At 38.1% G+C, this 24,160-nt stretch overlaps 1 protein-coding gene across 2 annotated transcripts in view; it reads left to right on the top strand.

Annotated features, from left to right (window-relative positions):
• LOC121370361 (GRIP and coiled-coil domain-containing protein 2-like) overlaps window positions 1–24,160 on the top strand; it is a 52,491-nt gene that overhangs the window by 11,534 nt on the left and 16,797 nt on the right. For both annotated transcript variants that reach the window (XM_041495530.1, XM_041495538.1), the window contains exons 8-18: window positions 383–487; window positions 1,722–1,826; window positions 7,087–10,767; window positions 11,769–11,888; window positions 12,793–12,933; window positions 14,221–14,409; window positions 16,666–16,773; window positions 18,445–18,570; window positions 19,619–19,781; window positions 21,926–22,026; window positions 23,487–23,564. In XM_041495530.1, the coding sequence (XP_041351464.1) occupies window positions 383–487; window positions 1,722–1,826; window positions 7,087–10,767; window positions 11,769–11,888; window positions 12,793–12,933; window positions 14,221–14,409; window positions 16,666–16,773; window positions 18,445–18,570; window positions 19,619–19,781; window positions 21,926–22,026; window positions 23,487–23,564 (4,917 nt within the window). The remainder of the gene's footprint in view (window positions 1–382; window positions 488–1,721; window positions 1,827–7,086; window positions 10,768–11,768; window positions 11,889–12,792; window positions 12,934–14,220; window positions 14,410–16,665; window positions 16,774–18,444; window positions 18,571–19,618; window positions 19,782–21,925; window positions 22,027–23,486; window positions 23,565–24,160) is intronic.

Genomic DNA, 24,160 nt, shown 5'->3' with positions numbered 1-24,160 from the left:
GACATCCAATAGCTGATAATTAATAAATCAATGTGCTCTAGTTGTGTCATTAAACAAATCAAACTTTCATCTTGTACTTCATGACACATGAAATGGTACATTCATTATAAAACATATGGTATCTGTAATGTTTTGTTTGAAAATATTGATGGCTGTAAACTAGGACTTGTTATATCCACTCTTTACGAAATTGTTAGTCTACTCTTTTCCATTTTTTCTTTTTGTTTTGTCTTGTCTTTTTGAATTAAAAAGGTAAAATATAGATTTTACTCTCTTTTTTTTTACCACGTTGGACTAAACAACATCAGTAGAATGCATAGAGAAATGGGGAGAGAAAATGAGTAAAAGGGTTAAAGGATTGTTTTGCCGATTTATTTTTCAGGAATTACTGGAAGAGTTGGAATGTATGAAAATGAAAGACGAAACTCTCACAGCGACATTGACCTATATGCAGGAGGAACAGGCTGCAGTCTCCAAACAAAAACAGGTCCACTAGCTAAGAGTACTTCTATGTTGTTGTTAAATTAGCTTTGATATTTTAGCTTAGTTATTCTAGTTTAGCTTTGATATTTTAGAGTAATATTATATCACATTAAACCCACGATACAAGAGAAGCAAGCTACATTCTCCAGAAACCCCCCAAAACAGGTCTACTAGAGCATTACCATGTTAAAATAACATATGCAGAGTTTAACTTGAATATTTTAGACTAAAATTTATAGCATATTAATGTTGTTGATTTTTGTGTAGGAAGAACAAGTTATTGTTTCCAAACAAACACAAGTCTACTAGAGCATTACCAGGCTCACCCTGCCCATTACCAAATTAGCCAGTTGCTAATTGTTATACAAAACTGCTTCAACATTTAGTATTTAGCTGATAACATTTCTTAAAATTAGCCACTTTTCAATAATTTTCAAAGTAATATTCTATATATCTGAAAATTGGCTAAATTAAACATTTTTCAATTGTGAACTCTACATTATCATGTTAAAATAACATTTATGTAGAAAGAAATGTTAATCTTCAAACAAGAAGAGGTATACTAGAGTTACCGTCATGTTAACTCGATAAAATAACCTTCGGAGCATGTTTGTATCAAATTTAAATGTGCATAACTAACATGCAAACAGAACAACGGTGTACATTAGTATTGTACCCACAAGATACACCCCCACCCCTGGTGTGCATATATCAAAGGCTGTGGTATGTGCTGTTGTATCTGTAGGCAAATGCATACTTCATTTCATTTCAACTTATTTTTGTGCTTATATCCAATTAAGGTTCATGCATGCTGTCCTAGGCACACACCTCAGCTATCTGGGCTGTCTGTCCAGGACAGTGGGTTAGTTGGTTAGTGAGAGAGAAGAGGGTATAGGGGTATTATACCTACCCATTGAGCCCTTAAGGACTCGCTCTGGGTGGGAGCTGGTACTGGGCTGCGAACCCTGTACCTACCAGCCTGTAGTCTTGACATCTGTATCTGCCTTTTTATTGCTTGTTCACCTGCTGTATACATCTATCTTTTTCAAGGGTCCTTCACAATTAACATTTTCACAAACCTATAAACAATTGTTTTTAAATACAGCCTCACCCACACCCTCTCCAACTCATAAAAACATAGTACATGTTTTGTTGATTCTAAAATCCCCCTCACCCTCATCCACCAGTGTTTGTTTTGTATGTTCAGTAATGTTTTATATTGTCAATATGTTCTACAGGATCTGGAAGCTCAAGTGTCGATGCTGACCAAACAGAGAGACGAGTTAGTTAGTCAGGTGGAAGAAAGCCAAAATGGTGGACTTGAAGACGACACAGACAAACAGGTACCTTGAAAGTAGTGAGTCGTCTACCCTTTAAGACATTGACATGTATTCCTCGCTTGGAGTGCAGTGGATCTAGGTTCTATCCCCAATGATGGGCCAGTTGGGCTATTTTCCCATTCCAGCCAGTGCTCCACAGCTAGTGTGTGTCTTATTCTGTCTGTGGGGTTGTGTATTAATTTTTTTTATTATATAAGATTTAGTGAAATATCTTTAAATATCAGTGCAATAAAACTGTTATCGTCACTGTAGAAAGTGTTATCTTCACTGTAAGAAAGCCAGAATTATTTTGCTGTTGTCATTTTAAAAATAACGATAAATTGGCAAAAGTTATATAATAAATAGAAAATTTAATTTTTTTGGGTCAAAGATGATTTATATCTCATCTCGTGAAGTTTGCAATCACATTACACTTGTTGCGCAAGCGTGACTTGTGAGATATGATTGCAAACTTCACTCGATGAGATATACATCATATTTGACAAAAAATGTGAAATATCCTTCATCTCATGCTGCTAATTAACAGGAGTAGCCCATGGAGTGGTGTATTATCTTAAGTAATACCCCATGACAAGTACATAAAAGTCCAATTTATCCTAAAACTTACCAATGATATCCATGTCATAAACCCATGTGATAATTTAGTGTATTAACCCGGTTAATAATGGTATGCAAATTTCAAGGTATATGCAAATTTTTAAGGTCTCTATGTAATAATGTGTTGCGGTGAATGAGTGGTTTGTTTAAAAGCCATCAAGAACTGTATACCTGAATGTAATGTTTTCATAAGATCTAGTTGAAATGCGTGATGTCAAAGTAATTTGTGCTAGTCATGATAACGCCATATTACCGATGGAGGCAACTTTAGTACTGTAATTTACTAAATATTGAATGAAAATGTTATTGTAAAAGTGTTATTGGATAAATAGAATTCGCTACTCGTGTTTTTTAATATATAAAATATCCACCTCATCTAGTTAATACAGACTCAGTTGATATGTTCCATATCAGGAGTTTACTTTATTTTGTTTTAATGCAGACTGATTTCCTAAATTGGACTATTAACCTGCTGCACGATCCCCGTCGGTGGGCTCATTGGGCTATTTCTCATTCCAGCCAGTGCACCACGGCAGTGGTATGTGCTATCCAGTCTGGGGTGGTGCATATAAAAGATCCCTTGCTACTAATGGAAAAATGTATCAGGTTTTCTCTCTAAGACTATATGTCAAAATTACTAAATGTTTGACATCTAATAGCTGATGATTAATAAATCAGTGTTCTCTAGTGGTGTTGTTAAACAAAACAAACGTTAACACAATGTAATGGTGTGGTGCCTTTATGCAGGACTTCTAGATTATGGTAGCCCCACTCCCATGGCTAGTGATATTCAGTGTTGGGCTAGTAAATAACTACTATTGCCATGCCTGATGAGGCTTCTAGATTACGGTAGCCCCACTCCCATGGCTAGTGATATTCAGTGTTGGGCTAGTAAATAAATACTATTGCCATGCCTGACAGGGCTTCTAGATTATGGTAGCCCCACTCCCATGGCTAGTGATATTCAGTGTTGGGCTAGTAAATAACTACTATTGCCATGCCTGACAGGGCTTCTAGATTATGGTAGCCCCACTCCCATGGCTAGTGATATTCAGTGTTGGGCTAGTAAATAACTACTATTGCCATGCCTGACAGGGCTTCTAGATTATGGTAGCCCCACTCCCATGGCTAGTGATATTCAGTGTTGGGCTAGTAAATAACTACTATTGCCATGCCAGACAGGGCTTCTAGATTATGGTAGCCCCACTCCCATGGCTAGTGATATTCAGTGTTGGGCTAGTAAATAACTACTATTGCCATGCCAGACAGGGCTTCTAGATTATGGTAGCCCCACTCCCATGGCTAGTGATATTCAGTGTTGGGCTAGTAAATAACTACTATTGCCATGCCAGACAGGGCTTCTAGATTATGGTAGCCCCACTCCCATGGCTAGTGATATTCAATGTTGGGCTAGTAAATAACTACTATTGCCATGCCTGACAGGGCTTCTAGATTATGGTAGCCCCACTCCCATGGCTAGTGATATTCAATGTTGGGCTAGTAAATAACTACTATTGCCATGCCAGACAGGGCTTCTAGATTATGGTAGCCCCACTCCCATGGCTAGTGATATTCAGTGTTGGGCTAGTAAATAACTACTATTGCCATGCCTGACAGGGCTTCTAGATTATGGTAGCCCCACTCCCATGGCTAGTGATATTCAGTGTTGGGCTAGTAAATAACTACTATTGCCATGCCAGACAGGGCTTCTAGATTATGGCAGCCCCACTCCCATGGCTAGTGATATTCAGTGTTGGGCTAGTAAATAACTACTATTGCCATGCCAGACAGGGCTTCTAGATTATGGTAGCCCCACTCCCATGGCTAGTGATATTCAGTGTTGGGCTAGTAAATAACTACTATTGCCATGCCTGACAGGGCTTCTAGATTATGGCAGCCCCACTCCCATGGCTAGTGATATTCAGTGTTGGGCTAGTAAATAACTACTATTGCCATGCCTGACAGGGCTTCTAGATTATGGTAGCCCCACTCCCATGGCTAGTGATATTCAGTGTTGGGCTAGTAAATAACTACTATTGCCATGCCTGACAGGGCTTCTAGATTATGGTAGCCCCACTCCCATGGCTAGTGATATTCAGTGTTGGGCTAGTAAATAACTACTATTGCCATGCCAGACAGGGCTTCTAGATTATGGTAGCCCCACTCCCATGGCTAGTGATATTCAATGTTGGGCTAGTAAATAACTACTATTGCCATGCCTGACAGGGCTTCTAGATTATGGCAGCCCCACTCCCATGGCTAGTGATATTCAGTGTTGGGCTAGTAAATAACTACTATCGCCATGCCAGACAGGGCTTCTAGATTATGGCAGCCCCACTCCCATGGCTAGTGATATTCAGTGTTGGGCTAGTAAATAACTACTGTCGCCATGCCAGACAGGGCTTCTAGATTATGGCAGCCCCACTCCCATGGCTAGTGATATTCAGTGTTGGGCTAGTAAATAACTACTATCGCCATGCCAGACAGGGCTTCTAGATTATGGTAGCCCCACTCCCATGGCTAGTGATATTCAGTGTTGGGCTAGTAAATAACTACTGTCGCCATGCCAGACAGGGCTTCTAGATTATGGTAGCCCCACTCCCATGGCTAGTGATGTTCAGTGTTGGGCTAGTAAATAACTACTGTCGCCATGCCAGACAGGGCTTCTAGATTATGGTAGCCCCACTCCCATGGCTAGTGATATTCAGTGTTGGGCTAGTAAATAACTACTATTGCCATGCCAGACAGGGCTTCTAGATTATGGTAGCCCCACTCCCATGGCTAGTGATATTCAGTGTTGGGCTAGTAAATAACTACTATTGCCATGCCTGACAGGGCTTCTAGATTATGGTAGCCCCACTCCCATGGCTAGTGATATTCAGTGTTGGGCTAGTAAATAACTACTATTGCCATGCCTGACAGGGCTTCTAGATTATGGCAGCCCCACTCCCATGGCTAGTGATATTCAGTGTTGGGCTAGTAAATAACTACTATTGCCATGCCTGACAGGGCTTCTAGATTATGGCAGCCCCACTCCCATGGCTAGTGATATTCAGTGTTGGGCTAGTAAATAACTACTATTGCCATGCCAGACAGGGCTTCTAGATTATGGCAGCCCCACTCCCATGGCTAGTGATATTCAGTGTTGGGCTAGTAAATAACTACTATTGCCATGCCTGACAGGGCTTCTAGATTATGGTAGCCCCACTCCCATGGCTAGTGATATTCAGTGTTGGGCTAGTAAATAACTACTATTGCCATGCCTGACAGGGCTTCTAGATTATGGTAGCCCCACTCCCATGGCTAGTGATATTCAGTGTTGGGCTAGTAAATAACTACTATTGCCATGCCTGACAGGGCTTCTAGATTATGGTAGCCCCACTCCCATGGCTAGTGATATTCAGTGTTGGGCTAGTAAATAACTACTATTGCCATGCCTGACAGGGCTTCTAGATTATGGTAGCCCCACTCCCATGGCTAGTGATATTCAGTGTTGGGCTAGTAAATAACTACTATTGCCATGCCTGACAGGGCTTCTAGATTATGGCAGCCCCACTCCCATGGCTAGTGATATTCAGTGTTGGGCTAGTAAATAACTACTATTGCCATGCCTGACAGGGCTTCTAGATTATGGCAGCCCCACTCCCATGGCTAGTGATATTCAGTGTTGGGCTAGTAAATAACTACTATTGCCATGCCTGACAGGGCTTCTAGATTATGGTAGCCCCACTCCCATGGCTAGTGATATTCAGTGTTGGGCTAGTAAATAACTACTATTGCCATGCCTGACAGGGCTTCTAGATTATGGTAGCCCCACTCCCATGGCTAGTGATATTCAGTGTTGGGCTAGTAAATAACTACTATTGCCATGCCTGACAGGGCTTCTAGATTATGGTAGCCCCACTCCCATGGCTAGTGATATTCAGTGTTGGGCTAGTAAATAACTACTATAACTAGCTCAACGGCTAGTGGAAAAAAACCCTTGTCAAATGCTGCATTTACATATTTTGTATATATGAATATCCTGCCCCCTCTTTCCACCCCAATCCTAGGATTTTCAAGGTACAATTATAACAAACCACATGTGGAATTTTGTTAATTCTGGTACAAACCAAGTCTGAATTAAAAACAAGAAAATGGCTTGGTGCAATACGAAAATATTAATACTAGCATAAAAAGATGTATGTGTACATGCAGGGCTTCTATATTATGGTAGCCCCACTCCCATGGCTAGTGATAATCAATATTGGGCTAGTAAATAACTACTATTGCCATGCCTGACAGCTACTGAAAAAAAAGTTGTCAAATGCTGCATTTCAGTCTATTTCCTGCCCCCAAACCCCACCCCCTAATCTTAATGTTTTTAAGTTCTATATCCCTCTTTAGGTGACATATCTGATTATTACTATTAGTAAAATTGTATTTATTTAAAGTAGGGCTAGTAAATTTTTAATCATGGCTAGTACATTTTTAAAATCACTCATCCCATGCCTAGTGGATTTTTATAAAATTCTAGAAGCCCTGCTTTATGGTTTGTAATAAAAAAGAGTTAGTTTATAAACTCGATGACCTAGTTTTATTGAAGATTAATGGCAGCTGAATAATTACTTATATTGTCTGGCAGTGAATGTCTTCATAATGTTTCTATTACCATTGGTTATTTCAGAGGATATGTGACCTTGAGAAAGAACTGTCCAACCTTCAACAGCAAAATGAGATTCTTCAAAAGGAAGTGGAGTCATCTAAATCAGAATGTAACCAATGGCAGACGGACAAAGTCAATATGGAAGAACATTACCAACTTATGAAAGATGAGTGGCTGAATGAGAAAAGTAAAATGGAGGAAGCACATGAAATATTAAAGGAGAAAGTTGCTGAAGCTGAAAAAGAAATCAAACACTTTAAGATTGTGATCGCAGAAAAAGATGAAACCATCACATCACAGCAGACCAATGTGGAAGGAGAACAGACAGATGCTGAGGACAAGTTTAAAACATTACAACACGAAGTGGAAACATTGAACACAGTCTGTGAACAACATCAGAGTAGAAATTCTGAACTTGAAAGTGAACTGGAACAATTAAAAACAGTTTGTGAACAACATCAGAAGAAAAATTCTGAACTTGAAAGTGAACTGGAACAATTAAAAACAGTTTGTGAGCAACATCAGAGTAGAAATTCTGAACTTGAAAGTGAATTGTTACAGTTAAAAACAGTTTGTGAACAATATCAGAATAGAAATTCTGAACTTGAAAATGAACTGGAACAATTGAAAAACGTTTGTGAACAACATCAAAGTAAACATTCTGAACTGGAAAATAAACTGGAAACGTTAACCTCTGATTGCGATCGCTGGAAGAATGAAGCTGAAACCATGAAAGGAGATACAGGTCGTAGGGAAGATGGCTTGCACCAAATAAGACATCAGCTTTCAGACTTGCAGAAAAAGAACGAAGAACTCGTTTACGAAAACGATGAACTGAAGGTAACCATCTTAGAGCTGGGAGACAAAGGAAAAGAACTGGAACTGTTGATAGAAAGACTGAAGGCGCACTGCAGGGAGCTGGAACAGAGGGAGACCAATGTGAAGGAAGGAGCCGAGAGCATTTCTGTGACCGAACAGAAGCTTGGCGCGTGTCTGCAGGAGAAGAAGCAGCTACACGAGGAGATGCTGAAGGTGAACGAAGCCCGGGACACGCTGACGTTCGAGGTGAACGAGCTGCGAGAGGAGACAGAGCTGCTGCGGACCGAGTCCGACACACAGAAGGTTCAGCTGCAGGAGTGGGAGGACATGATGACCATGATGCGGGCTGATAAGGAGCAGATGGTCGGGGAGCTGGATGAGTCAGAGGCCCGCGAGGTCCAGTGCCGCAAGGAGCTCGAGTTCCTCATGGCCTCCCTCCACGACGCCCTCACCGAGCGAGACACCCTCCAGGACGAGGTCTTCAAACTGGCCGAGAACAACCCCATGCTGGACGAGCTCACCAGCATGAAGTCGATGATCGAGGAGCTGATCAGCGATCGCAATCGCCTGCAGACGGAGCTGGACACCGCGCTCGTTTCCATGGGAGAGGACTCAGTGAAGATCGAAGGTCTCAGACGACAGATCGCAGAAACAAAGGTGGAGAAGGAGAACATCGAACGGGAGAAAGAATCGTCCGAGGTCGTCCATCAGATGTCGCAGGTCAGGGAAGGACTGTTGAGCGAGGAGTTGTCAGCGGTGAAGAGTGAGAATGTAGAACTTTCCAAGAGGATCGAGGCGGTAATGGAGACTTGTTCAACTGTTCAAAGTGAAAGTGGAAAGTTTAAGTCAAAAGTGGAATCGATGGAAAAGGCTGCGGAGGAAGCTGAAGAGAAATTTGAAGAGAGACGCAAGTATGTTGTGGAGTTGGAAAACAAAATGTTAGAGTTGTCCAATAGTTTAACGGATGCCAAGAAACAGTATGAAAGTCTGAAGGATCAGCTGGAGAGCTTGGTGCAAGACAACTCCGATGTCCAGTCCTACTGCTCACAGATTGAAGAGCTGCAGTCGGAGAAGATAACTCTAACCAGACAGATTGAAACCATGCACACTGAGAAAGAGACACTGGTGTCTCAGAATGAGGCACTGACTGTGACTTCAGCTGAAAGAGAAAGGAAGCTAGCTGAAGCAGAAACCAAACTAAAGGAATTGACCGATCAGGAAGAATCTTATTCCATTCAAATAAGAGATTTAACCAATCAGTCTGAATCTTGTTTACAAAATGTTCAAGAGTTAACCAACCAAAATGAATCTCTTATGGCTGATTTGAAGAATATCACAAATGAAAAAGATGAAATTATTGAAAGGTTAAATACAGAGTTAAGAAATATTTCTGAAGAAAGTCAGAAACTTGAAGAAGCAGAACTACAGCAGAAGACGTTATTGGACGAAAAGAATAACAAAATTGTAGAACTTTCTGAACAGTTGGACACTTCAAGAAAACAATATGATGAGAAATGTGAAGAATTTGAGGAATGGGTTAAAACATTGGAAACAGAAAAAAAAGAACTTGAAAACTTTTTAGAGGTGAAAAGCAAAGAAGCTGAACAGCTGAATGAGCAAATAAAAGAACGTGAAACTGAGGCCAAACATTTACAAGATGAGGGTGGAAGCAAACAAGAAAGTCTTACAGAAGACATTCAGCAATTACAGAGTTTACAAGAAGAAACCAAAGAACAGAATAAACAGCTAAAGGAAGAGTTGGTGAAGAAAGAAGAAATCGTGGACAAAGCGACAAGTGAATTGGAAATACAGAACCAAAAATTAAGCAAGATGTCGGAGGACAATAATCGTTTGATTGCAGAGAGAGATAGCATAATTAGAGAGAGAAATAACCTGATAGGTGAGAGAGACGGTCTGTTAGAAGGGAGGAATACTCTGATGGTGCAACTTGAGGAAACTAAAATGCTGTGTGCTAGTTTAGAGATACAGTTGGCCGAGACGTCTAGCATTGTATCGGACGTCCAGCAATCTGCTGCCGATGACCAGAGTTTGACCAGGGAGCTCCAGTCCAGGGTCGATGCTATGCAGGGGCAGCTGTCTGCTGCCAACAATGAAGTGGAAGTCATTAAACAGGAATTGGTTCAGCAGCAAGAACTCTTCAGAGGAGAAAGGCAATCTCTTACTGATCAAATGGAGATGGTTAAAAATGATTTTGAAAAGATGAAAATGGAGAAGGAAGACTGGTTAACAGATATAACATCAAAGGATGAAGAGATGGAGAAGTTGATGAAGAAGTGTGAAAGTTTGACTAACGGTTATCAGACAATGGAGGAACAGGGTAAGACTATGGAGGAGGAGAAAGTGAAACTGAAGATGGAGGTGGATGATGTGGTACAGGAACGAGAAAGGTTGAAGTCACAAATGGAGGAAATTGAAAATGAAAGGACATTGTTGAGACAAAGATGTGAGGAGTTACAGAACCTTGTTGATGCTCAGAAACAAAACATGGATGTCTTACTTTCAGAGTCTCACAAATCTGCTTCTGAAGACGTTCAAATGTTGCATCAGGAGAATGAAAAATTGAAGACGTCTTTTGATGCGGTCAACACAAGAATCTCTGATGTTAACAAAAACATTGAAGAAAAAGAAGAAATGATTTCATCTTTGAAGACAGAACTTGAGGAAGCCAAGATGGCTTCCAAAGACTTGACAGAAAGGTTGGAGTCAGCTAAAACAGAACACGAGAAGGTAATTGATGATTTAAACACCAAGGTCTCAGAGTTGGAAGCTACAGTGGCAGAAGTGAAGGAAAAGAATTGTAGCCTGCTCAGTGAGATGTCTCAGTCACAGGAGAAACAGTCTGAAGAGCTGCAGAAATCCACGGTTAGTTGTTAGCATTACCCTACAGGATTTCTGCCAGAAAATAAGTTGAAGGTACATAATGAAAAGAAAACAGACCATAAGCATTTGAAATTATTTGAAATTGGACACTGCATTTCATGCACTTTGACAAATGTTAAATAGCAATTATCATCTATAAAAATATATCCATTAATTTTCAAGATTTGAGCACATAAAATTTTACCCTCCGTACCCTCTGGCAGAAACCTTACCTTAGAAAGTGTCATGCTGTTGGTAACCAAGTAGCTAATACCTTTGTAGTATCATTTCAGCACGTCATAGCTCATTTCATTTCAATTTATTTCCGTGCTTATATCCAATTAAGGTTCAAGCACGCTGTCCTGGGTACATACCCCAGCTATCTGGACGGTCTCTCCAGGATAGTGGGTTAGTTGGTTAGTGGGTAATGAGAGAGAAGAGGGTGTAGTGGCCTTACACCTACTCACTGAGCTCTTAAGAACTCGCTCTGGGTTGGAGCCGGTACCGGGCTGCAAACCCTGTACCTACCAGCCTGTAGTCTGGTGGTCTAACCACGACACCACTGAGGCCGGTTCATGGTTCAGTAAATAAGTCTGTTCCATGATCTGATTGGTTAATTACCTTTTTACTTTGCATCAAATAGACCATAACATTTGCAAAGCTAATGACGTCATTAGAAAGGGACATCATTAGAAATTTGGACATAACAGGTTAACTGTTAAAAGCGTCTATGGTTAGCTGTGTAGCCAAGTATTTCTTGAAACAAGCAAGTGACATTAAGTTGATTCCATGGAAACACATTTCACTTTACAATGGGTCTAACCATATGGATTTTTTTACATTTGTCGGTATTATTGTCTAACACCTTCAGTGGTAATTTGGCATGGTGAATAGTAAATATCTTATTAACAGAAAGCTTGTTTATTGGTGTTTTTATTTCTTAATACAACATCTACATTTTTACATTATTTTACATTTTTATTAATTTTATATAATTGATTTAGAGTTCAGATGAAACATTATTACAACTGCAGAAGACTTTAAAACAAAAAGAAGAAATGATTGGAAAATTGAAACAGGTAGCAATCAAGTCCAAGAAGGAAACCGGTGATGTCAAAACAAAGGTGTGTTGATATTTTTTATATCACATATTACATGTATGTACTGTCTGTTTAGTGTTCTTAGTGTGTGCTTTGTCCTTAATAGTCACAGTATTTAATGCTTTTAGTGTCCGAGTGTGTTAATGTTCTTAATTTTCAGTGTGCTTAATATCTTCATATTCAGGGTGTCTCATTAATATTCAGGGTGTTAATGTTAATATTCAGGGTGTCTAATGTTAATATTAAGTCTGCCTAATGTCTTTAATACTTAGGATATCTAATGTCCTTAATCCCATGCTGCTAATGGAAAAACATTTTCCCTCTGACTCTACTATCATAATTATCAAATATTTGACATCCAATTGGCAATGATTAAACAGTCTGTAGTGGTTTCGTTAAACAAAACAAGGGTCAGACGTAGCCCAGTGGCAAAGTGTTCGTTTGATGAGCAGTCGATCTGGGATCGATCCCCATCGGTGGGGCCATTGGGCTATTTCTCGTTCCAGCCAGTGCACCACAACTGGTACATCAAAGGCTGTGGTATGTGCTATCTTGTCTGTGAGATGGTGCATATAAAAGATCCCTTGCTGCCAATCGAAAAGAGTAGCCCATGAAGTGGCGACAACGGGTTTCCTTCCTCAACATCTGTATGGTCCTTAATCATATGTTCGACGCCATATAACCGTAAATAAAATTTGTTGAGTGCGTCGTTAAATAAAACATTTCCTTCCTTCCTTCCTTCCTTCCTTCCTAGTATTCTGATATCTAATGTGCGTAATATTCTGATAACTTTATAATCTGTATTCATATTAAATGTAGCTTACTTAAGTCAACATGTGATATTTATCTGGTATGTCATTAATAGTCAGGGTAGCCAAAGTCCGTGATATTCTGGTGTCTGATATCTTGTATGTTTGGTTTTACACAGTTGAACGCTTTAAGCCAGGAACTTGACAGGACTCGCCAGGTGAAGAAAGAAGTGGAAGAACAGTTGGAATCATTCCATAAGAATGCAAACCATTCAGAGCAGATGCTTGTGGAACTGAAAAAATGGCAGGAGAACTACCAGGTACAAAATGTATTTATTTTATTTAGGAATGAATGAATGAATGAATGAATGAATGATGATTGTTTAACGACACCCCAGCACAAAAATACACATCGGCTTTTGGGTGTTACAAATGGTAAGTATATGAAAATTTATGTAGGAAGGAAGGAAATGTTTTTATTTAACGACACACTCAACACATTTTATTTATGGTTATATGGTGTCGAAGTTTATTTTATGTAGATACATTTAATCAGTTGTCGTAACCATTTCAGACGGTTTAATCATAGGAGGGGAGATAACTCTAGTAGATCGTTCTCCTGAGGTGGGATGGGTTACAGGATTAGTCTTCCTTGATAAACTTGTGAATGGTCAGTAAATGTTTTGTCATTGCTATGATAATTTTAACCTTTACAAAGTAAAAAGACAAGTTGTTAGTACAATGTAACCAAGTGTATTCTAGTGGGTTTTTAGACTGTACTGAACAAAGCATACACTGTCGGTTTTACCAGTCAGTACTTTTGGGCAGTAATTGTAACTTGCTACCTGCTGATATTACTGACCTTTGACACTGACCAGGACTCATGTGATTGGCTTAGTTAAATCAGCCAATAGCTTGAGTCCATGGCAGCGGCAATAGCATCACCTTTTTTTGTATTAAAGTTTGACGTTGAAGTTTCACGTTTAGATCAGTTATACACAAACTAATAACCTTTAGGACTACTGGATTAATTTTTGACAAAAACCACGTTGAGTGGGTACAAGTTTATAACTTTTACTCACATATACTCACTTAACTAATTTATAAATACATATCCCAGTATTTGGTGATTTTCGTTGTTGGTAAAATGATAAAATTAATTATCAAATTAGCTGTCACAGTCAGCTATCGATCTCTGAAAATGACCGTGACCTGCCACCATTGTTGTCAAGCGAATACTTGCCGAAAACCAAAAACTAAAAATTACAAGCTGTTTTCATTTGAAAAACAAAAACCTAAACATACAGGAAGCTGAGTTGTCTTATGGCTCCTGTTATACAAGTCTTTCCGGTGAATGACGTGTGCAAAACGGCAGGAAATATGAATTGGGGAATGCACTGCAATATGTTGACGGCGTGATGTCGGCGAGATATGTAGGCAGAAGGTTAAGTCCTAGATCAATAAAACTTGGTTTATAGTTGCACCTATAAATGTTCATCACCATGCAATGAAAACGTTTATGGTAGACGAGACCTTTAATTCCACAAAATTCTTGTATTAAAATGTAAAAAAACCCACCATAATAAAATTTAAAAAAATTGTTTTAGAACTTGCAAGCTGATTATGACCATCTGCATGATGACCTTGACCAGCAGAAACAGAAGTGCGTCCAGACAGAGAGAGATTTCAAACAGGTTGCCCAGCAACTGGTCAAAGTTCAGGAAGAGCTGGCAGCTGAGAAAGATCAGAAGGAAATCTTGTCACAGCAGATAGAACAGCTGACTGCTCAAATTAAGGTAATACAGATTATGCTGGGGTTTCGTTAAACATTCATTCATTCATTCATAGATACATTCATTCATTCATTCATTCATATATCGGATCACAAGAACAGCTGACTGCTCAAATTACGGTAATACAGATTATGCTGGGGTTTCATTAAACATTCATTCATTCATTCATTCATTCATTCATTCATTCATTCATTCATTCATTCATTCATTCATTCATTCATTCATTCATTCATTTATTCATTCATTAATATCCGAATCACAAGAACAGCTGACTGCTCAAATTAAGTAATACAGATTATGCTGGGGTGTCGTTAAACATTCATTCATTAAACATTCATTCATTCATACATTCATTCATTCATTAATATCCGGATCACCAGACAGATTATTGTCACAGCAGACAGAACAGCTGACTGCTCAAATTGAGGTAATACAGATTATGTTGGGGTGTCGTTAAACATTCATTCATTAAACATTCATTCATTCATTCATTAATATCCGGATCACCAGACAGATTATTGTCACAGCAGACAGAACAGCTAACTGCTTAAATTAAGGTAATACAGATTATGCTGGGGTGTCGTTAAACATTCATTCATTCATTCATTCATTCATATCTGGATCACAAGACAGATTATTGTCACAGCAGACAACAGCTAACTGCTCAAATTAAGGTAGTACAGATTATGCTGTGGTGTCGTTAAACATTCATTCATTCATTAATATCCGGATCACAAGACAGATTATTGTCACAGCAGACAGAACAGCTAACTGCTTAAATTAAGGTAATACAGATTATGCTGGGGTGTCGTTAAACATTCATTCATTCATTCATTCATTCATTCATATCTGGATCACAAGACAGATTATTGTCACAGCAGACAGAACAGCTAACTGCTCAAATTAAGGTAGTACAGATTATGCTGTGGTGTCGTTAAACATTCATTCATTCATTAATATCCGGATCACAAGACAGATTATTGTCACAGCAGACAGAACAGCTAACTGCTCAAATTAAGGTAATACAGATTATCAGGATCACCAGACAGATTCACTTATTCAGTTAATGGAAAAATGTAGCAGGTTTCCTCTCTAAGATTATATGTCAGAATAACCAAATGTTTGACATCCAGTAGATGATGATTAGTAAATCTGTGTGCTCTAGTGGTGTCGTTAAAACTAAACAAACGTTTTTTTGACCAGAACCCAACCAGCTTTGGTGGTGTCGTGGTTAAGCCATTGGACATAAGGCTGGTAGGTACCGGGTTCGCAGCCCAGTACCGGCTCCCACCCAGAACGAGTTTTAACGACTCGATGGGTAGGTGTAAGACCACTACACCCTCTTCTCTCTCACTAACAACTAACCCACTAACAACTAACCCACTAACAACTAACCCACTGTCCTGGACAGAGCCCAGATAGCTGCTGTTGCTAGTTGCTACATCTGAACCAATGGAATGACGTTATATTGTAATGAATGTAAAAAAAAAAAATTATATAAAATTAAATTAGAATTAAATTAGATTTAAATAAAATTAAATTAGAAATAAATAAATTTAAATTAGAATTAAATATATTTATATTAGAATTAAATATATTTATATTAGAATTAAATAAATTTAAATTAGATTTAAAATGGAATTTAATCTAGTTTAATTCTAATTTAATTTAAAAGTTGCTGAGACTAATCGCATAATGAGAAAATCCCTTTATGTAAAATTAGATTTGTGTGAGAAATGTGAACAAGGGGTGGGATGTAGCCCAGTGGTAAAGTGCTTTCTTGATGTGCAGTCGGTTTGAGCTGAATCCCTGTCAGTGGGCCCATTGGGCTATTTCTCGCTCCAGCCAGTGCACCACAACTGGTACATCGAAGTGGTATGTGCTGTCCTGTCTATGGGATGGTGCATATAAAAGATCCCTTGCTACTAATCGAAAAGAGTATCTCATGAAGTGGCAACAGCGTGTTTCCTCGCTCAATATCTGTGTGGTCCTTAACGATATGTCCGACGCCATATAACCGTAAATAAAATGTGTTGAGTGTGTCGTTAAATAAACCATTTTCTTCTTTCCTTCCAATGTGGACAACTGATCTTTGTCACAATTTTCAGAGGCCTACTATCAACATTGCCCTATTTTTCACAGAATATATTCTGACATCGAAATTGTATTAAAATGCATGGAGTAATTAATGGTGGTATACAACCTGAAGTTTAAAAGTTGCTCAGTTGTTAAACAAACATTCCTTTCCTTTGCATTCAGAGCCAGGAGAGTGGCGCTGATGAACACAAGGCCAAGACGAAGGTCACACAGACCGAGCTGGTCGCTCTGAGGATCCAGCTTGACGAACTCATCAAAGAGAGACAAGAGGTATATTTTAGGGCCTGTGACATGTATTTGAAAGGGGTAGGGGTGGGGGTGGAGGCACTACCACTTCAATGGTCTGGGGGATAAAAATACATGTATTTGAAAGGGGTGGGGGTGGAGGCACTAATACTTCAATGGTGTGGGGGATAAAAATACATGTATTTGAAAGGGGTAGGGGTGGGGGTGGAGGCACTAACACTTCAATGGTCTAGGGGATAAAAATACATGTATTTAAAGAATCAGGGCGGGACGTAGCCCAGTGGTAAAACACTCGCTTGATGCACAGTCGGTCTAGGATCGATCTCTGTTGGTGGGTCCAGTGAGCTATTTTTCAATCTAGCCAATGCACCACGACTGGTATATCAAATGCAGTGGTATATGCTATTCTGTCTGTGGGATGGTGCATATAAAAGATCCCATGCTACTAATGAAACAAACTTAGCATATTTCCTCCCTGACTATATATCAAAATTACCATCAATTACATCCAATAGTCGATAATTAATATATATATATCAATGTACTCTAGTGGTGTTGCTAAACCAAACAAACTTTTGAAGAACCAAGGTTTTTAAAATACAGTGCACAGTAACAAGGAGAAGTGCAGGAGGCCATGGCCACAGTGTCCCCACCTGTTCCACGGTCCATGCAAATTTACTGTTATTGTATGTTAGGATTCAAAGAGAAAATTTGTGCTTTCTAGTATTGGAGATTGATTGAAATTTCATCATCAGTCATCAGTTATAATAATTTTTGATCAACTGAACAATTTCAGGTTATACAATCAGTTAGAGGTATACAATCTCAAGAAAAACGTTTATTTATTACAATCATGCACCTATTATTGTGTCATTTTATCTTTAATACTTGTTCACTATCTGTTTTCTTTATGTATGAAAACAAACAAATGTAAGAATATTTCTAGCAATTCCATCAACTAAAATGTAGGAAGAATTAATTAACATTTCCTGCGATAGTTGATTACAGATTTGTATCACTCTTCATTATGGTCAGCTAATAATGTTTGATTATAATCACTCATTGGAAAAACACTACAACTCTAACTTCATTCTTTTATCCTTAATAAGTAATATTTAAAGAAACATGAATAAAATAATTGTGTCTTGAGATGAGCTTTGGCTAGAGTCTGACAAACTTATATCTCAAAGGCTGGAAATTTCCTGTCTTCGTGAATCTAAATATACAAGTGTATACTTATTTTTCTTGGATTCCTAACTATTTTCATTTGTTAAATTTAAATTATGAAAATTGCAAATAAAACACAACACTACTCACACAGACCAATGGTATAATTTTTATTGCTCTTTTACATGCCATATGTTTTTTGCCACTGATATATTTGTGTTTAAGTGTTACACATTTTAAATAACATTGAAAAATTAATGTTAAAAAGTAATAGATGTGAAATGTTTAATACGTATCTTCACTGATTTTATTCAATTTGAATGGGGATAAACTGTAAGCATAAACTTAATGATATAGTTTAATACAAGTTCAAATTATATGAATTCAGACTAAAAAATTGTTTTAGAATCTAATTCTTTTTTTTTTACAATTGTTTAGTCACAGATTATTCTGGTTTGTAAACTTACTAACACAACTGTAGTGTGGAAAAATTATAATAATTGTATTGTGTTATTAACTTTCAATTAGGATAACAATAAAGCGAAGGAGGTTGAAAACCGACTGAATCAGGAGGTTGACAAATACCGACAGCAGGTCACTCAGTTAGAGGGTGAGGTGAAAAAACTCAAGCTGAAGTTCGATGAAGCAAAACAGGTAAATTTCTGTAATTAAGATGCTAGTGGTTGCGGGATCGAACATTTTAACTGGACTGAGGTTGATTTTTTCCCTGTATTAACCAATGTCTTATAACTGGTACATCAATGGCCATTGTATAATATACTGTTCTGTCTATGAAAAGTGCAGATAGCTGTAAATTTTGTTTCTCTTTCTCTGTTGTTACAACTTGATTAATTCTCTTTTTCTCAAATAGCTGTAGTTTAAACTGTAAACTGATGGTGAGTATGTTTTAATAAAGATGTTTTGCTGGCATCAAATTGACAATAACACCTGCAAATATATTGACATAATTAGAAAGTGATTTTATTAGAAAGTAGAACAGGCCAAATTAACTGTTCTAGGGTCTATAGTTGGAATATAATCAGGTATTTGTTCCCAGAAATAAGAGAGTTTCAATTGGTAATAGATCTTTTCATGGAAAAATATTACGGTTTACAGTGGACAAAACCATATCAGGTCTTATGGTTTGACACGAGTGATTGCTTCTGCTCATGTATGCTCACTCAAAATGATTTCTGCGTGGGCAAAAAATACGCTGGTATCGCTATTTTATTTTACTCAGAATTATTGTGAATTTGACACTGAGAGCAGTTGCTCTCTTACATAGTTTCAGGATAGCAAATTATTGCTCACCAACGATTTTCAAACTATAAACACTGTCATATGAATTTTTTTTACATCTATGTTTCATTTTTTATCTCTGGCTAATGACTGCAGTCAAAATTGACATTTGTGTGCATCATATAGACAATAACATCAACAAATCTAAAAGCTTCATATGGATATCTCCTGAATGTTCTAAGGCATTATTAAACTAACATTCCTTTTCTTTCTGGTGGACAGAAATCAAAGCAGCACTGTAATATGAATTTGTTTACATGTACGATCTATGATATATTTTTCAAAACAAAATGTGGGCGTCAAATAGACAATGACAGCAACAAATCGAAAATCTTCATATGATTATTTCCTAAATATTCTGTGGTATTGTTAAACTAACATTCCTTTTCTTTCTGGTGGACAGGAGGCAAACCAGAGCAGTATGATGGATCTGGAGATCGCAGACTATGAACGCACAGTGCAGACGCTGAACGGCCAGCTGTCACAGAGAGACGAGGAGATAGCCGGTCTGAAGACGGAGATAGCGCGACTAGAGGAGAGGGTGGCCACGCTCCAGGATCAGATTGGTTGGTGCTCGCTTTACACAGAGAATACTACATGATCGGCCATTAGATACCGTTTATCTTACAATGAGTTGATTAAAAAATGTATCATGAGCGAAAGCAAGTTGGATACGTTTTTAAACAAAGAGTTGTAAGATAACTGGTATCTAATGGACACGAATGTTGTGTTCTATTTCTTACATGTCTTCAGAAAACAGTTTCAAAATAAATTTAAACACATTTTCCAACTAAAACCTATGTACAGCCCTAGCTCTTATAGTTAACTTGTGCGTTACAGACAAGTAAATTTCTGGTTAACATGTACCTCACAGAGTGATCAATACGACTGTGTTTTTTTTTCCATTGGATGGTATGACATTGGTGACCTGATCATCACCTAGGAGCAGCCAGTTGTATGTCTTTAAAGTGTTATCACACACATGTGTGTTAACACTATATGTTATCAAAAATAACCAATGATGTTCTCACCAACGGGTGTGTAAGAAACTGATTTTATCCCACAACCACTGTGTCTAACTGATTAAAGCAAAGTCATATGCATAGATACATTACAAAATCATATGCTAGCAGATCATAACCTTTGACGTCACATCATGTGAAGTCACGTGCATAGATACGTTACAAAGTCATATGCTAGCAGATCATAACCTTTGGCATCACATCATGTGAAGTCACGTGCATAGATACGTTACAAAATCATATGCTAGCAGATCATAACCTTTGACATCAAATCATGTGAAGTCACGTGCATAGATACCTTTCATATGCTAGCAGATCATAACCTTTGACGTCACATCATGTGACGTCACGTGCATAGATACGTTACAAAGTCATATGCTAGCAGATCATAACCTTTGGCGTCACATCATGTGAAGTTACGTGCATAGATATGTTACAAAATCATATGCTAGCAGATCATAACCTTTGACGTCACATCATGTGAAGTCACGTGCATAGATACGTTACAGAGTCATATGCTAGCAGATCATAACCTTTGGCATCACATCATGTGAAGTCACGTGCATAGATACGTTACAAAATCATATGCTAGCAGATCATAACCTTTGACGTAACATCATGTGAAGTCACATGCATAGATACGTTACAAAGTCATATGCTAGCAGATCATAACCTTTGACGTCACATCATGTGAAGTCACATGCATAGATACGTTACAAAATCATATGCTAGCAGATCATAACCTTTGACGTGGCATCATTTGAAGTCACATGCATAGATACGTTACAAAATCATATGCTAGCAGATCATAACCTTTGACGTCACATCATGTGAAGTCACGTGCATAGATACGTTACAAAGTCATATGCTAGCAGATCATAACCTTTGACGTCACATCATGTGAAGTCACATGCATAGATACGTTACAAAATCATATGCTAGCAGATCATAACCTTTGACGTCACATCATGTGAAGTCACGTGCATAGATACGTTACAAAGTCATATGCTAGCAGATCATAACCTTTGACGTCACATCATGTGAAGTCACATGCATAGATACGTTACAAAATCTAAGCAAACTAAACTAGCATATTCACAGTTTTTAGAGGCATGTTTTTATTAAGGCTTTTCCAATATTGCTCGCATTGCGGGTTGTGTGACTGTACTTTAAATAATATGCATACATTAATTAAAATTTTCTCTTATGAGTGGGGTGTGTATAAATGAAGAAGGAAGGAAGGAAATGTTTTATTTAACAACGCACTCAATACATTTTAATTACAGTTATATAGCATCAGACATATGGTTAAGGACCACTCAGATAATGAGACAGAAAACCCGCTGTTGCCACTTCATGGGCTACTCTTTTCGATTAGCAGCAAGGGATCTTTTATATGCACCATCCCATAGACAGGATAGCACATACCACAGCCTTTGATATATAAATGAAGAATGCTACATGTAGTGATTGTTAGATAATATTTATCTTACAAGTTGTTTTAAAATGTATCTCACGAACAAAAGCTAAACAGAAATGGACAAATAGTCCACACTGTCAAACATTTTGCAGGTGGTGTTTGTTTTTAGGTATTTTAAAACAGCCCATGGGCAGTATGCAGGAAAGTACGGTTATGTAATAGTTATTGCTTGACTTTTCTTGACTGTTTTTTAATGTTTTATCTCCAGAGGCTATTGACGAGCAGAGGGTTCAGGCGGAGGACCGGGGAAACAAGTTGAAACAGCTGCTGGTGAAGACCAAGAAAGATCTGGCAGAAGCAAAGAAACTGGTTTGTAAACACTTAGTTCTAGATCTGTTAAAGTTAATCAGGTTTTAAATATGTATGTTATTTCAAAAATTTAGCTGGGTGTTTTATTCTTAATTTTAATTAAGTTTTTGTGTGTAATTATCAGTGTTCTCGCTGGGTGAAAATTAAAGGAGGGCAGCCACACAGCACCACACCCTTCAAAAAAAGAAAAAAAAAAAAAAAGATAGAAAAATGTGTGTGTAATATTATTATTTTAATAAAGATTTCAAGATATACGAAAAAGAAAAAAGACATTTGTGTGATCCCCTAATGTCGAATTTTTGTTTTGTTATTCCCATCTTCATCGAATGAATCGATCGCTGTGATAAAATATCGCCAACTAATAAAAAGTAGTTTCGTTTTTGTAGTGGCGGTGTATATATTATTTGGCACCCAAGATGAATGATTTTAATGCCAAACACTACCACTTCTGTTGATTTTATAAGCGGTGATATCCCCCCAAAATGAAAAGTTTACAATATGTTATAAGAACTGCTGGATAAACAGAATGACAGAAAGTAAAAATCGTCAGTTACAATCAATTATATCTGTAACTGAGGACAAAATATCAGACGACAGTTAGTGGAAACAAAAGACAGAGTGACCGTTCTGATCACGTGACAAACTTGGCGCCAAATAAGTGAGTTTTTTCCAGTCGGAGATTGCTGAATCCATAAAAAATAAAACTATTTTCATTGCTCAAATAAAATATAACTTTTATTGTTTGTATTAAACATACAAATGGATACAGGTATAGGACAAAATAGAGGCTGTTAAAAATACTATTAAATTATGTTACGGTAACCGTCGTAAATGTTTCGTCAGTTTCTTTTTCGTACACAACGTGGCTTGTTTCCTTTGATGTCCAGTGGGCAGACTGATCGTTGTGGTTTTTTAATGTGTGGAAAAAAGTGTGCATTTGGAAATAGCGGAGATAGGTGCTGGAAAATATAGTATGGTGCTGGAAAATAAAGAGGGGCGCAGAAAAATAAAGGAGGGTGGAAAAAGTGAAAGGAGGGAGGCAAAATGCAATAGCAGGGAGGGCCGCCCAGCTTAAATGGAGCAACGAGAACACTGATTATGTTGATTATCGTTAAATTGATGTGTAATTAAAACCATCAATATTTCAGTGTCTTGAATTATTTAACAGCTTGAAATTTGAGTTGGACTCACATATTATGTGAATATATATTTTGGCCAATATCGAAGGTTAAATTAAAGAGTGTGCAATGTTCAGTATTATTCCTTTAATAAACATAAGATTTTGTATCTAGAAACATAGCTAGTATCCAGGAATGCAAGTTAACGGAATTCAATATATTTTTTATAATACACAGCATTTTTGCCTTTATTCTTTCAAAATAATTTTTAAAAGTATTGGTAACTCACAAAAAAAAAGAAAAAAAGTAGTTTTGATCATGTTTCACATTGCTATTTAACAGGAATCAGAACATCGGACATCTGTTGCCCAAGTTCAAGGTCAGATGGAACATGTGACACAACAAGTAGAAGAATACAAGGTTAGCTTTTATAAGGGCTGGAATCTAGGTCAGTCAGTACAGTGCTTGCCCTGGGTGCTAACCTGAGGAGATGGGTATATTCATAGCTTTTATAAGGGCTGGAATCTAGGTCAGTCAGTACAGTGCTTGCCTGGGGTGCTAACCTGAGGAGATGCGTATATTCATAGCTTTTATAAGGGCTGGAATCTAGGTCAGTCAGTACAGTGCTTGCCTGGGGTGCTAACTTGAGGAGATGGGTATATTCATAGTTTTTATAAGGGCTGGAATCTAGGTCAATCAGTACAGTGCTTGCCCTGGGGTGCTAACCTGAGGAGATGCGTATATTCATAGCTTTTATAAGGGCTGGAATCTAGGTCAGTCAGTACAGTGCTTGCCTGGGGTGCTAACCTGAGGAGATGGGTATATTCATAGCTTTTATAAGGGCTGGAATCTAGGTCAGTCAGTACAGTGCTTGCCTGGGGTGCTAACCTGAGGAGATGGGTATATTCATAGCTTTTATAAGGGCTGGAATCTAGGTCAGTCAATACAGTGCTTGCCCTGGGGTGCTAACCTGAGGAGATGGGTATATTCATAGCTTTTATAAGGGCTGGAATCTA

This window comes from Gigantopelta aegis, chromosome 1 (assembly GCF_016097555.1).
Source record: "Gigantopelta aegis isolate Gae_Host chromosome 1, Gae_host_genome, whole genome shotgun sequence".
NCBI classification, from domain to species: Eukaryota; Metazoa; Mollusca; class Gastropoda; order Neomphalida; family Peltospiridae; genus Gigantopelta; species Gigantopelta aegis.
Note: the sequence above shows the minus strand (reverse complement) of the source record. Positions and strands in the feature narration are given on the sequence as shown.